The 16,746-nt window shown below is 34.5% G+C and overlaps 1 protein-coding gene and 1 long non-coding RNA gene across 2 annotated transcripts in view; one reads left to right on the top strand and one right to left on the bottom strand.

Annotated features, from left to right (window-relative positions):
• Window positions 1-212: 212 nt before the first annotated feature.
• On the bottom strand, window positions 213-16,572 carry LOC149798660 (uncharacterized). Its single transcript, XR_016420835.1, has 3 exons — window positions 16,355-16,572; window positions 13,559-13,687; window positions 213-2,986 (listed from the first exon to the last, which is right to left on the bottom strand). It is a non-coding gene; the product is annotated as an uncharacterized LOC149798660 (long non-coding RNA).
• The window catches only part of LOC149798659 (uncharacterized), a 30,605-nt gene continuing 24,588 nt past the window's right edge, over window positions 10,730-16,746 (top strand). The window contains exons 1-4 of the mRNA XM_089956959.1: window positions 10,730-11,014; window positions 13,357-14,188; window positions 15,040-15,150; window positions 15,589-15,702. Of these exons, the coding sequence (XP_089813085.1) occupies window positions 14,143-14,188; window positions 15,040-15,150; window positions 15,589-15,702 (271 nt within the window). The 5' untranslated portion in view covers window positions 10,730-11,014; window positions 13,357-14,142. The remainder of the gene's footprint in view (window positions 11,015-13,356; window positions 14,189-15,039; window positions 15,151-15,588; window positions 15,703-16,746) is intronic.

Below are 16,746 nucleotides of genomic sequence, written 5' to 3'. Positions count from 1 at the left end.
AAGGCCTATTAAATGTTTAGATTAGTTAATTTCTCTTTTGGATTACCAATCGACAAATCTTAGAAACATAGATATATGGATACTATACATCAAGAAGAATAGATGGATATATATTATATAGTGTACACCAGCATTTTTGTGCCATATCAACTTCTCTATAGGCCATCCCTTCCAACTTGCCCCTCATTAAGTAGAATAATAATAGTATTTATCATATTTGTCCTTCAAGGTTGATAAGGTCACTAAATTGTCTTAGATGAGCTGGCCTGAAGAGGGAACAATGTACATATATATTATATTTCTAAAACCAATTGACGTTTATTTGACATAAATTGTAATTTTCCACGGCAGTCGAAAATGAAACTATTGATCAAATAATCAACGAACTTGCTGTAGTCTTGACAATGACCAATTTGTTATAATGCTTGGGAATGGTCAAATTACCGAACAAATTCGAAACAGTTAAACTTAGCTGTGAAAAATATGGGATTGACAAGAGTTGAACAATTTGTAATGTTTTAAGTGAAAGAGAAATACAGAAAAACCTACCTTGAAAGACCACTACTATCAAAGTTTACCTGTCTTGAGAGACAATATTGTCAATACACAGATTTATTGATTATATGTCATTATAAACTGTAACGAAAGTCAACCTGTCTTGAGAGGACATGCTATCCAGGAGAAAGAAGTTGTCTTTCGATACAGTTTTAATTCTATCAGTTGAATCAAAATCTACATATTCTTTGCAAATATTCTAAAGGATAAAGGAAAACAATTGCTCTTGATGCCAAATGAAAGGTACAATAATTAAGTTGGAAATAACAGATATAGTGTATATCAGTTAATTTACTGTAACAATAAGTACTTCGTTGATTTGAACCTGACTTTTGTTCTGCAAAGATAATGTAACCTGGTCGCATGCAACGGATTGTATAGCCTGGAGAGAATCCAGTGACGGTTTTCACAAGGAATTTTGAGGTTGATCTTAGGAATGCCAGATCTCTCTGTTAATTGGAAGGTCTGCACTGCAGGAAACCTAATCATTCCTTGCGGGTCATGTTCGTTGTATGTTGTATACAATGCATGTATCACTGCGTTGTAAGCACTTTAACAGCATCGCTGTTATGAAGCTGGATTATTACTGAAGTCAGTCAATGTCTTCCTTTTCCTCTCTACAGTTGGATCCAACTCAAATTTGTATGGGTCAGCTGCTGAAATGGCAGCATTGGATTTTCGACCTCTTGGTTTACTAGAATATCCAAAAAGTAAACTCTTAATGGTGGATGAGTAAGTGCTGTAATTCGCATTTTTTAAATTACCATTGTGCAGGCCCCTCACTTGGTAAAATATGTTTTTCTGTAAGTTCTAACTGGCTGTACAAAGACCTTGACCAGGAAAATCTATGACATGTATTTTACTTAGAGTTATTTTTCTTTTTCCATTTTTGACAAGGGCGTTTCTACTATTTCATCTCTCCATGATAGAAAATAATGTAAAATGGCAATTAAGGACTAAATTTGGGTGTAAGACATGGATATAATAGGCCTTGGATATTTGAAAATTGTAATTAGCTTGCTTGTTATCGTCCAGGTATTCAGTATTCGGAACACAGCCATTTATTAATGAACATTTTTATTGTTGTATCAAGTTAAACATGTCACAGTTCAAAAAGTCCTCAGCAATGTGATTTCTCATTTTCTCGGAAGACTCTGAATGTAGATTTGAGTAAGATAATTTGCAATTAATTTTGCGCTAGTTCGCGCGAGCATTAAGCCAATGGTCCCAGCCAATGCACTGATATGACTTTACTATCTTCCCTGTGTTCATGGAATGTATGCCACTACTAAGTGCTGCATGACTCAGTTTTTTTTTCGCATTATGATAGAAATCCTGTGCATGTGCTTTTCTCGGAATGGATGTATTATATTTGCATTCATGTCAATTTTTATTTAAGCATCAAAATCGTTGTTGAGATAGATTTTAAAGTCCCGATTTTGGTCACATCCATGGTGGAGAATGCAGTTAACTGTGAAACTCCAAGACTATTGAAATAATGTGCCAGAATAATATGTAAAGTTCGGAAGCCTTTACACCTACGTGAGGATAATGAGCAATGGTAAATCTGAAACCGTTGTCTCCCAAAAACGACACCTAAAAACTTTCGATGCAAGTGTTTGTTTTACCTCTTTCTCGTTCAGAGTTCTTAATGCTTTCGCTTGCTTTCTAGTATATATCTATCTATTCAGTTTATTTCATTACAGTTCATATTCAGTACCAAATCTTCATGAATGGAAGCTTCGTCATGAATTAAACGACCTGGGAGGCGATTTAACTTTATGGCTGTATTATAGATCAACCTGAACAAATCTTGATTGACGACTTCATTTTGTGCGACTAACTTTTAATTGCCTTACAGATAGCAAAATGAAACTGCTACTGTCTTTTAAGTCTTAAAGTGACTGGGATTCGGGAACAAAGCATCAAACATTTCTTAAGAATAATTCCTTGAGTTTGACACGTCTTGTCAAAGTAGTTTGAAATGCCCAGCGTGTTTCTGTTGATTGGATGTCCACATACCTTAATTTCCCAAACGTTAATACAAAAATTGAAGGTGATTTCTTTCATGACACCATTACCATTGGTTTATATATTAGGCATCAAATGAATCACAGCACAACATTCAGTCTTTGAAATAAAAATTGATGAATGGTCCAGGTAATGTTGAATACTCGACAAATCTACACTGCCTATTTCCGATCTGAACTGTGTTGCTTGATATGAAATCCAGGTATACACACTTGTTCTTACATTGATGATGCTGATTCTTGTATGTTTATTCATAGGGAACAGTTGCATTAGCAGTCTACAAAATACATGTTTTGCCGTGCATGGAACCTCACTGGATTTTCATTCTTTTTCGTAGCATACATATAGGTCATTTACATGGACTGTCCCGTTGTGGTCTTGCACAACATTTGCACACAACCTGGAAAGTGAATATAAGCAGACTGTGTTTGTAAAATAAAATAAATTATAGTCTCAGAACTCCATTAACTTTGTCTATAATACCGGTGCACCCAACTGTCCAATCCGAAAACTCAAACGATAAGTGAAAGTCTTTGAGTAAATTAATACACATGCGTATGAGCATTTCAAGATATGTATATTGTAACCGTAGGGAGTATAACAAATTACACTTGATAGTTTTAAGTCATTATCTCAGTTATGTAAGATCAAAACTATTTCGTTACTAATGGGTGGACATCAAGATCGAATGGCAGGCAACACATCATATTTCCTCCCCAGTTTCTTCCTAAAGTACAAATTTATAATATTCCTTTTCCTTTCAATCTATTTCTGCCAAACTTCAGTTTGAAATATTATGATTGTACTATATATGTATACACTTCGAAGGCAAACAGCAGATAAGATGCTTTTGTGGTCATTGATGAAGGAACGTTTACATTAGTGAGTCATGCCCTCTTGGCCAAAAAAATATTCAAGATACAAATTTGAAACCGTGTGATATGGTACATACACAAAGGTTCAGGAAATATTACCTGCCCTCTATCGATGAGGTATGGCTAGTTTTTAATCATATTGAAGGCTAGCGGACGAGTTTAAAGACAGAGATTATTTGACGAGACACAAGTCAGCACCCCCATACCAAATTGGCATAATCCTATAATAAGGGATACGGGTGACAAAGATCGGTTTCTGTATATGTTGTATTGCTTTAAATTGTACATCATCTTCTTTTCAGGTGAGGATCATTTGTATTACAGTGGAGACGCAGCACATGCCGAATGTTGCGATGGACTAACAAAACTACACCTGATAGTCGGGTATCCTGTCCTGTTGCTTGTTAATATATCTGACAAATGTGTAAATGGGTTTACAAGCGTAGTGATGGAATCAAATACAGCACATGTTTCTTTTAATTTCCGTTTAATTAAACGACAGGTATTTTGAAGCAATGTGTTTTTACTAAGCACAGTGTGCACTTACAGAGAGATATGGCACACGTTGGCAGTTACCATTAAGGCTGGCTTTTGCGCTAACTTCCAGCAGTAGCAAGGACATCCATTGGAAAGGGTTTCAGTTGACTGCCAAAATATGTCTCAGTATGGCCACGTTTTTGTTGTATTAAGCGGAGTTAAAAGGAAAAAGGATTGCAGTTTCTGAACCTTTCAACAGCTCTTCTAAAGAATCCACAAATTGTTGTGACAGATTTCTATGCCAAGACAAAACTAAATGAACAAACTGACTTATCATGTTGTGTGCACTTCCATGACATTTCTGATATATTGCAGGCTGGAGTTTCCAATTTAGAAGTAGAAACTGACACCAGTGACGAAATGTCTATTGACAATGATATTCAGTTTCTAGAAATGTAGGAAAAAAGAGAGCAGATCGTAAGCAGCATAGTACAATTTCAGCTGCCACAAGGAGTTGGTGTATATAATTTACTTCAGTACCTTCCTCACAAAACTGAAGAAACTCCGCAGCGATCTATAGAAAATACAATTGTTACATTCCTTTAAAAAAACACATAAAAGAAACAATCCAATTTTTGGAATATCTTTGGAGCCAGATATGGCCACTTAAGGAGAAGTATTTTGTTTCCAAACGAGAAGTAGAGAACAAGAAGTACAATGAATTTTATAAGGAAAGTAATCAAGTGTTTACTGATGGCGAGTACCAATGGAAGGGACATTACAATGTAATATTGCGATTGTCATGCAATATTGGCATGAGAGATCCTGAACACTCGGACAGAGCCAATTAGACAGAATGCAAAAGAAAAAGAGGGAAAAGAAAGAGGAAGAAAGTATAATGAACCATCGGGGGAAAAGGAAAAATAAATTAAATCTCAGGCTGGTGTCTACATACCCTGAAGAAAATAACAATGAAGAAAATTGTGCAAAATGTGTACAATCCCACACAAAATAAAAATAAAAAATATAAAAATACCAGTCGCCTGATTTCTTTCTAAGTGACTTCAACAAGAAATCTTTCAATTTCATTCTCGATCTGATTTCATTGACGCATTTTATGCCATGAGTCGCGAAACAAATGTACTATCGCCTGCACATTTGTTCCAAGCAAGTCTCAAGGAAGCATCACGACAACATTTTAACAGCATATCAATTACTACTAGGCTTCATTGACATACCCCATCAATTATAACGTCATCTTAACTACAAACAATAAACCTTGAGTAGCGTTTTAACAACTGGCAGATCCAATAAACGAAACAAAAAGAAACAAAGCATTTCTAAATCTGCTGGTAGTGACTCTTTAGCAGCTGTAATTATTCGTTCACTTTTAAAATAAAACCATAATACCAAAACTATAAAGTAAAATCTCCAAGAAGGCGGCTGACCAAAAAGAAGAGTAGTTGTGGTGCTGCAGTACGTTCACACATTGGCAAGAAAACGAACGGCCCATAAAGAACAGTCTCAGTCAAACAAACGCTGCCATTACGAGAGGAAGTTAATCCAGCTTGCTACGGTGAAGCTTTCTCCTGCCACTTCTTTTTATGTTTCTTCTTCTTCTTCGTGGTCTTCTTCTTCTTACATGATGATGCCTGCCAAACCTGATTTAAGAACAGTGTTTCCTAATATGATGAAAAATGGAAACCCATTTCTAAGCGAACCCTTAATTATTCGGGGACGTCTTCGTCAACTGCTCGAGTTTTCTTCATTTAGCGGAGAACACAAGTTCATTAGGATAAACATACTGCATATGTCCAGATCCCCTCGTGGTACCGATTACAAATTATCTGTTCAAAGTACATAACATCCAGGCCGAACGCATCATGCATCGGCAACAGCGGTAAGCCTTGGTGATAATGGACCTCATCACACCGAAGAAGACATGGGCAGATCAGAATAAAGTTTAAGAGGCCGTTCCAGCTCCTGCTACTAGAAGTTGGACCTCAACCATTTTTAGGGATACTAACCAAACAGTGCATCTTTTAAACATAGTCTTCAATCTGATTTGGAAAAACACAATTTGAAAACAACTGTTTAAGATGTAAATATAATCCCTTAGTCCAACGTTCGAGAACAGTAAATCATTCTTATCCAACCAAAACAACAAACATTTTGATGGGTCACTTAGACGTGGCAAAATTGTACACTACGTGCGCTAAATTCCAGTTTAATACCGAGTAGGAAAATTTTAACTGGTTAGCATGATCTTAATTACAATATGTGGCTTACACACAAATGATCGTAGGGAACAGCCCGACTTAGATAATTTGGCATGATAACATATATATTGCGTTCAGAAATGTTCCGTTCACGTTTCGGGTCCCCGGTTGGACCTTTTCCTCCCTCGCCTTGCGGGGCCCCGAGTGGCGAGTGATCTAAAGCTCTCTCCGTTCCGGATCACTGCCATCTTACCTCTGTCTGCGTGGGTTCGAGTCTCGAATTCGGCTAATGTGGGTATGTGAGAAAGCTTGCCAATAGCTTCTCGTGGGTCGGTGGTTCTTTCCGGGTTTTTTCCGGGTTCTTCCTCCACCGTTAATACTGGCCGCCATGTATAGCCTTTCGTGTTCTGGAAAATAGCGTTAAACCCTACAGCAAAAACAACCTTCGCCTTGCTCAGACATGATTCTAGTTAGTGTGCGGTGCACATCCAGAAATGACCCAGACCCGTGCTTGCATGCCCGACCCGATGTCGCCACGTGGTTGTTCTTGTCTCATATGTGACGGCTATGTAAGAAACATGCCAGAAAAATGGACGAACAATAGTGTGCTGTGCACACAGTAATTCAATTACCGGAATGTGTGCTTGCACGCCAAATTTTGAAATTCGAGAGGTGGCCTAACTCTCTGTTTACTAGTCGACAGAAATGATTGAATGGCATAACGCCGTTAACGGAAGATCAGTCATTCAGTCGATTGTGCTATTCGTTGTCGATCGTGCGTGAAAAAGCAACGGCTAGCCAGCGCTGCAAAGTCGGTAGCCTACCCACAGCGATGAGTCTCTTGGACACCTCTTGGACCGAGTGTAAGAACCACAGATTTACTTAAACTTCGGACACTAAAAGAGGGAGACGAGCTTCTTAAAATCATCAAAGAAATAGCAAATGAGGTAGTAGTAAAAATCATGTCGGCTTTGGCAGAAGAGAAATGGGTCAAGGTACAGGAGAAAAAGAAAAGCATATTTCAGCGCCTCAATACCAACTATCCAGGAAAATGTCAGAAAGCTGAGACATAAAGGCTAGATCCTAGAGGTGAAGAAGGAGAAAGTAAGACAAACTTCCTAGCCTTAGGTTCGTGCTCTTCATCAAAGCAACTTTTCTCAAAAGTTATGCGGTCTGTGTTGCCTACCAGGTAGATTTAGAGACAAGTAAATGGAGAGTTGGCAGAACATCTAACGGCCTTCTCAGGGAGATACTATATATTTGCAATTGTTGCGCTTCATGTTTGTGAATGTCTACACCAATAACTTAAAACCCTTCCCACGTTTTTATAGATTGGTATGTTTGTGTGTGAAGGTATAGTGTGTGTCTATAAAGACTCCCACCCTTGCCTGCGTGTGTATGATAGTGTTTTTATTTTACCCGCATTCTATTACATTATATCCATTCTTGTGTGATACTATGCATGTATGTAAGTACAGTTTGTGTATATAAACAGTATTATATTTTTTGTTAGAGTGTTGGGGTGCGTTTATAGATTGTAATCAAAAGCGGTTGATCGGTTTAGGGCGTGTGTTTCTTATATAATCAGAAAATGGCTGCTGGATTGTAGAGATTATTTTCTTCACGGTCCCTATTATTCCGAACATAATTTAGAAGTTAAAAAGCGTGTATGATTCCTGCTACGGTTTCTGATAAATTTGATATATGTTACTGGTATGAGGCTGTACATAAACCGACAGACAGAAAATGTAATTTTATGATAATACCCACTTCCTGCAGAATAGGTCTCTTATTTTATCTCCGTCTTGATGTGACATATTGAATGAATTCAAACATATATTTTCCATAGTTTGTTTTCCTTTCCAGACACATCATCAAGACTTTTATCTTTTCAATAACGGCAGACTCAATATAGCTATTTAGGGTTTTGTAGCATCTTTCAAATAATGGTAATATGTGAGAAGTATGTCTCAGGACCTTTCAATTATCGGTAACTGTAAACAGTATTTAAATTAAAAATGGTCTTTTTTGTTCAGTGCAATTTATATATCTGATATCTCGTTATTTCGAGGTTGATATATGAACAACGGATTCATATAAAACATCTTAGTTTTAGCTTTAATTGATGATACATAATGCACAAATCATTCCCTTATAACTTGTGTTAATATTTGTCCTAAGCAAACATATCTTTCTTTTATTTATTTTTTATTTTTTATTTTTATTATTTATAACAGCCTTTCGTACAGAAGCTTGGCTTTACACGTTTTGTTACGTAATGTCTTTATCTCGGGCGAAGAGGCTCGTATATAGTTTTCTGTGACGACTGATCTGCACAAACACATATACACACCTCACTGACAGACATAAAGTTGCTGTTGTTATAGGGTTTAACGCCATTTTTCAGCACAAGATAGGCTATACATAGCGGTCAGTATTAATGGTGGAGGAAGAACCCGGAAAAACCCCTGAAAGAACCACCGACCCACGAGAAGCTACCGGCAAGATTTCTCACATATCCACATTCGCCGAGCCCGAGACTCGAACCCACGCAGACAGAGGTGAGATGGCAGTGATCCGTGACAGAGAGCGCTTTAGACCACTCGATCACTCGGGGCCCCCAGACATAAAGTATCAACATCAAAGACACAATACACGCAAAAGAAAACATTTACATATCAGTAAACACAATCTAATAAACCACACTATTGTTGTTTATTACCAGGAAAACGAAACAATTGTCATTGGTTTCATGTTATAAGTATATATGAGTACGTATGAGTCAAATTTTCATTGAATGTGACTAGCATAGACCTCTTCATTATTTTACTGCTTTCTCTGCCTTAAGTTCTACCAGTGCTACTTCTCTTACTGCTCTGTCGTTGTTTATCCTTACCTTCTCCTCTCTAGCACCTGTTCCTACCAAATTCAATACTGGTTGGAAAATTTTATATAGTTGGATAATATCAAAGTAAATCTTATTTAATTGCTTATAATATTTTGCAGCTCTTTCTAATGTTTATAAAAAAATATATATTGATATTATACACATTTAAAACTATTTTTGAAACCTGAAACCTGTCCAATATATCAGATATTTCTATCAAAATCAGAAACTATCTAAACCTGTCTGCGATATATATTTTAGATCCAAAAATGTCCGATTTGGAATCAGTGTAAACGAACTACTTTTTTAGAGAATTTATTCACCCTAAAACTCCTTAGGCAAGTGTAAATTATTGGCAAACGATGTTTTACATCTTCTATGACTGACACTTAAAATGTACAATGCAGTATAAAATGAAATAAGAAAAAAAAATGGTACAAAGATCAAGTCGCTGTGTTCTTTGTCATTTCCGTTTTATTAACACTGTAATTTAAACCTTCGTGGATAGAAACTGTGTCCGAATCATTTTTGGTAAATTGTATTATATCACGCATAGACACATTGCTGAATAAATATTTGCATTGACTATTGAAATGCTCTGGCGGATCTGACAAGGTGGAGTATTCTGAATTATCGTGCGTTTATCCCCATAATTAATTTATATCTAGAACATTTTTAAGCAATCAGTCTTCTGCGGATTAAAAGTGATTACAGTGAATATTACAGAAGAAAACCTATTATTTGGATCAACAGAGATGACTTAAAAGTTGGAAGCATGTCGAAGATGTAGCATACCGTAACATACATACATATATATATATATATATATATATATATATATATATATATATATATATATATATATATATATATATATATATGCCACATATGTAAAATAAATACTACATATTCATAACATGTACGAAGTTACAGTTATAATTTGAATGAAGCGGCACGATCACCCAACGAGTTATAGATGTGTTATAGATTTCATTGATACGTTCACAGCAGATATACGATAGCTATTCAAAAGATTTCCAGTTTCAGCAGGTTAGAATGAGGAAACATTTATTCAGCAACAAAGAACAATAGGACAACGCTAGTATCATTCATTTTGCAATTTCGTGTTAAGCAAACAATGACGGATAATGACTTTAAATGCAATATTGCTATTTCTTTCTTGTATGGCTGGACTCGCGTTTCTTACACTTGCATTTGCAGAGAAAGGTAAGATGGCAAAGTTGAATGTAAGTGGAGGAAATATGTCAATATATATATATATATATATATATATATATATATATATATATATATATATATATATATATATATATATATATATATATATATATATATATATATATATATATATATATCTGTGTGTGTGTATGTGCGTGTGTGTGAGTGCGTGTGTGTGTGTGTGTGTGAGAGAGAGAGAGAGAGAGAGAGAGAGACTTAGAAAGGAGGTATGCAATTTTACTGATGGCAATATTGAAAAACCAAGCGCTATTAAAACAAATTAGAACAGAGAATGAGTACTCTAGGAATAGTTCGAATTTTTGATTCCGTGTATGTATAAAGCGAATGAAACAAGGTATATATTTATCTATCTATTACATTCTCTACAAAGCATGTATTAATAGTTATTGTATACTTTCTGTCAGAGTCAACGACATATGCTTTGAGAAATGGCGTCGCCATTATTAGATGGGTGATAAACAGACAAGAAGTATCTGCCTATTATGTCAATGTCATCAACCCTATGAGTAAAAGGATTTTTCAGTGCGTCAGAACAGATCCGGTAATTAATACAGGACATTTTGACGGAAAGTATCAATTTGATGGCAACTGCAGCAATGGAATCATATCATTCTTGGTGTTCAATGTCACCGATGGAGACGCTGGACAGTATAAATCGGTCAGTTATTTGATGCATGAAGTTGTTGGAAGTCAACTGTTGGTAGTTTTTGGTAAGATGTTTGTTTTAAAATACATTATATATTATCGCTGACATATTTTCTACCCAAGATTATATCTCAATGCATGCCTTCCAGTAGATCCGTTGGTCGCAAACGAAACTGCAATGACTATTTTGCACATGACTGATCTGTATGACTGAACTACATTTAAACACAAAACATTTATAAAACGAACAATAATATATCAGGTTATTTATGTGTAACAACAATACATTACGCGCATTAATATGACCAAATGTGCTAATAAGCATGTACCAATTATACTATATCAATTATTTATAAAGTAGTGGGCGTAAATTTAAAACAAAACAACAAACAGTTGTATTTCAACAAATGAAAATTATATATATATATATATATATATATATATATATATATATATATATATATATATATATATATATATATATATATATATATATAAATGTAATATATATTAATGTTCGCCAAACTGGCCATTATTTTGAAATAGATTTGCTGACTAATGCATGAAAAATCATCATATTACATAAGTTATCAGATATACTATTGCTGCCACACTATCCAGGGCCTTCGCGTAGTGCTGTCTACAGAGGCTGTGGTTAATATATGTTTTAATTTACATCGAATTCAGCATCTGATTAACCGATGAGTATTGTAGAGAAAAATAATTCTTTCTCGGGCTGGAAGTGTATGATTTCCCACCTTGCGTAAAAATGCCTATACAAATCAAAGAATAATATTATGATGTATGTGGTTTTCTCCAGTCTTTTCTGTAGAAACAGAGGTTATATTTTTCGTTTCTCAGTTTAGACGGATTTTATGCAACGCGTGTCTTGACATCAAGATTTAGTCGAAATGATCAGGGAAATTTAACTAACTGCATATAAGTTCGTGAAAATATGCACACGTTTCCTTTAGTTCACCACGTGTAGGGTCCAATGTGTCAAATCAGGGCACACGTTTCCTTTAGTTCACCACGTGTAGGGTCCAATGTGTCAAATCAGGGCACACGATAATTTGAATTTATTGATCCGTGAGGCATGGAATAATAGTAACACAAAACATTTGATATAAATCCTGTATGCCAAACATTTGATATAAATCCTGTATGACAACTGATCATGCTGAAAGACTCTACTAACGAAATATTTAAATTAATTTCTCTTTTTGAAGAAAATGGTGGCTAAAATATCGACAAAAAGCATACAATTGTTGTTTCTTTACCTCGATTGTAAATAATGAAATATTCCTATAAATTATGTAGATTCGTTAATGATTTACGATTTTTCAGTGGCATTCAGCCAAGAGCGGCTGAAATTTGGTGGAGTTACCTGGTCTTTCTTGGAGGTGATTTAGATCTTTTAAATCTGATTGTCAATAAGTTTCTTCAAGTACGTCTATCTTATATTTGAAGACTATACAGATTTTGAAGGGAAGCATGTTAACCTTAACTGTCTAGATTTTATTCGACAATATAATCTGACACAATAAAGTGGCATGGACGATAAGGTCATGCATTTCTGTGATTATATCATCCATTGAGATTTTGAAGGTACCGTATGCGCGGACGAGGTTTTCGATTCAATCAACTGTAGATTTGTGGATAATTCCTTCACAAAAATATATACAAAGGTAGAAAATTCAGATGTACTGATTTTTATAGCGTATTTGAAAATATGAAATTATTAGTAAAGCAAACAGTAATTTTCCTCGATAGTCTGCCTTAAAGGTTTTGAAAATACGGAAGATACTTTTCTCTAAATATAATGGTTATTTTCCCTCCTAAATATCGACCAGGCTGTCTTCGTACACAACGTTTAATTGCAGTCACAGCCTTTTTGTATTCATAATGTTAAAGGCAATTATTGTGTCCGACGTATGCTTGCAATACCTGATGACATTGTTTACTTCAACAAAAGTGTAAGTTAATTTCATTCCATGTGTATGATATTTAGGATTCAAGCAATAAAGAAAACATATTCTAAAAGAATTTTAACAGTTAGATATTTTTATTGCGGTTAAAGCAGTAGTATATATATATATATATATATATATATATATATATATATATATATATATATATATATATATTTGTGTGTGTGTGTGTGTGTCTTTTTCAACCTGCTTTGGGGACTTTGTTTCATCAAGCAATAATACGTTACAAACAAAATATACACTAATGTATGGCATAATGACAATTTATGGGTTATCATGTCTTATATTGCAACAAGTAAGATATGAGATCAAGGTCTAATTTTAATCAAGCAATATATGTTCAAGGGTTTATATATTAATGCATAACAATTAATGACACTAATATACACAAATATCTCATGATAATTATTTGTTAGCTCCATTTCCGAGGCCAGATATATCAAAACAGAAAAACGCCGGGGTGTATGATGATTCTAGTCTGATGATGTTTTGTCAAGTAAATACAACTGGAACACCACCTGGGCATCTCATTCCGGTATCTTATACGTGGAGAAGAAACGGTCACGCTATTAACAGCAGCGCAAAATACATAGTCGAAGAATCGAAATTGAAAATTACCTATCTATATCGTTCCGACCTGGGCGATAAGTTCACTTGTTTAGTATGGAATGATTACGACGCCATTTCTCCAGAGAGCACTGCTTTGGAAATCTTGCAGTATTCTATACGTAGGTAGTATTCTATATTCTGGTATATAAAGAAATAAATGCAATCATCATTATTAACACGAACTTATCATATCAGATCTAAAAAGTACAATGAACTTTTACGATAAAGAGAAGAAGTGGAGAATGTTCCCTCCTGAAAAGATCCAGTTGTTGGTTTTAAATACCACTAAGAAAGAAATAAGTTGAAACAGGACTGAGGAAATGATTGATAAATTCTAATTTATGTGTACGCTGATGTTGAATTTAATCAGGATGTACAGTGCAAGACTTTTTACGTTTCTTTCAGAAATATGTAGTCCAAAATGTTGCTTATAAAATATCTTCGGACGTAGTTACATCCTTGGAGAAAAACATTGATTGTTGTATACAGATTCTCCTATATAAAGTATAATTCTGAAACATGTTATTGTAGATTTGGGAAGCTGCGAGACGACCTGTATATTTGGATCTTGTGAGCTTTATGGGGACGAATTTATGTGTGTCTGTAAAAAGGGATGGGAAGGATTAAACTGTTCTATAGGTAAGGGCAATCAATCTTAGCCAATGATGTATGCATTGCCACTGACTTTAGCCGCAGAGAAAATTTGTAACCATGCATTAATAAAGCAATCATCGCTATGTTAGTAGGAAGGATAATAATATCAACTGATATCTCGTCCTTTAGTACAATTTACTGAACATTACTGCATGCACCTCGTTTAGGGGATATACATTAACGAGAGTTCTCTCGGTAATAAACTGATCTAGAAGTTAAATGGGAAACGAAGGCTGTTTAAGTACTAGCCGAGATATATTTAAATACACGAATTTTGAGATTAACTTAAAGTTTCTGGTGCAAGATAATGATACACAGAATTCTGTGCAGTTATTTCCATTATGAATTGCATGACTGCTACCAGGCTTGCTATTTGCAAACACACCTATATTTGATCAGATTTTGTTGACTCATACATTATCTTTCTGGTTTTCTTGCTGTCTAAAATAGTATTTGCTTCTTTAAAATGGTGTCCAGTTATGATATGGTACTAAATTAATGATGTGATTAAATATTCTTAAGTTGTGAATCATCAATGAAAGTAACCTACAACCAAAAGTTTATTTTGCAAACTGTTATCATTTTGCGAGAATAATTTCATTGCTAACAAGGAAGGATTTTTTAAAAGTTCCCAAGAATTCCATTAACATTTTCGCAGACTATTTAATAATTTATCACGTTCAGATGCTATAACAAGTGTAATTACCAAATTAGGACCAGTTTTTGTAAGCAATTCTGATATATTATTTGAACTCATTCATCAATCTATCCTGCAATTAAATCGTTTTTCATCCGGAACGAAGACTTTTTAACTCTTTTGATATCTTCTTTTGTAGAAATAGATGAATGTTCATCCAACCCTTGTTACAGTGGGACATGTTACGACAAATACTCAGAATATCTCTGTATATGTACCTATGGTTGGACCGGAAAACAATGTGAAATAGGTATGTTTTTATAGAATTATAATCACACAATTTAAATAATTAGATTTTCTGTAAAGTTATCAAAATGATCTGCATATAAACATAACATAATTATTCTTTCGAAATGTTTTCATGTCAGTGATAGTGGACTATTGCATTAAACATACTAAACGCCAGTTTATGCTATAAATTGTAACTTACTTATCCTTGAAATATAATTTATGTGATATATTTTCAATAAAATTAGTATGCTCTTTTAGTTTAACACCGTTTCTTATAGCCTGTAATATCGCCCTTAAGCATGAATGTCTTGTTTCTTTTTTCAAGTCTTTAGAGAACAGTTGGACTTGTGGTTTCCCTTTAAAATTACAACTACTATTATTTTCCTTTTATTCAGTTTTAAAGCAATTGTCTCGTTGATTGAGCATTGTTTTCTCTGGTTTTTATTTCATCTCATAGACATTAATGATTGCGCCAGCGGCCCATGCATCAATGGCGGAATCTGTAACGAGCTTGACAATGGCCACACATGCCAATGTACACCTGGATGGACAGGGGAAAATTGTGAAAAGGGTACTTTTCCTGTACTTGAGTTGCATATCTTATGATTAATCTAATAATTTTACTTCTAAAATATGATTAAAGGCTATAACTGAACAATACATTTTGTGAAACAGTCATTTCAAGACGTGAATCACCATTATGTCTCGTGCGACGAGATCATAGCAAATACAAGTTGCACATATACACTATGAATACAACACTGAAATATATCCGATTCAAGAACAGTTATTGTTAATTGGAAGAGGTACAAACTGTTCACAATAATAATAATAATACTTTACATGCTGAAAGAAATATATTTTAACCACTTGTATTCAATATTTGATTAGCTTATTTAATGCATATGTTTAAAGAACAAATAAAAAGTATTTGTGATCATATGCAGTGGAATATAAAAGCCATTTAAGTTACGAAAGTAAGCATTGATTCCACCATCATAAAATAAGCATGGAAATGTCTTAATCTTAGATCAACTGATCGGATTTGCTGAACTTTAGTTCTCTCAATAAAAGTCGTATGTCTTAATTTGACGTTGACAACTGTTATTGGAGTTGGAGTTAGATTTGTCTTCCATAAATATGCAAGTACATACATACATGCATACATACATACATACATACATACATACATACATACATACATACATACATGTTATATATACCCTTGGTGAAATTTCTAAAACCTATCCTCGAGTGTTCCTCAGAGAACTATATAAATGGAAGGTACCATGTCAAGCTGAACAGTAGTATCAACCTTTATTGTGTTTGTCAGGAAGGCTGCATTAGGCAGAAACTGCAACACAGCTGTTAAAACAGTTTCGTTAAGCAATATTTATTGCACTTCTTTCCTAAAATGAAAACATAAAAAATTATATCTGAATATCCGACATGTAGAAAATAATTACTGCATTTCAAGTATATTTATTTCACAAAATATATAAATGGGCAGATTATTGACAATGTCTTGAAATGATTTACAATAGAACAAGTGTCCAAAACTTTTAAACTGCATATGTATCTATTTTTGAGAGTGTACATCTTCTTTTTGGAAAGT

The sequence above is a fragment of the Sinohyriopsis cumingii genome, chromosome 5, assembly GCF_028554795.1.
Source record: "Sinohyriopsis cumingii isolate HCF-2022 chromosome 5, ASM2855479v2, whole genome shotgun sequence".
In the NCBI taxonomy this organism is placed as follows: Eukaryota; Metazoa; Mollusca; class Bivalvia; order Unionida; family Unionidae; genus Sinohyriopsis; species Sinohyriopsis cumingii.
Note: the sequence above shows the minus strand (reverse complement) of the source record. Positions and strands in the feature narration are given on the sequence as shown.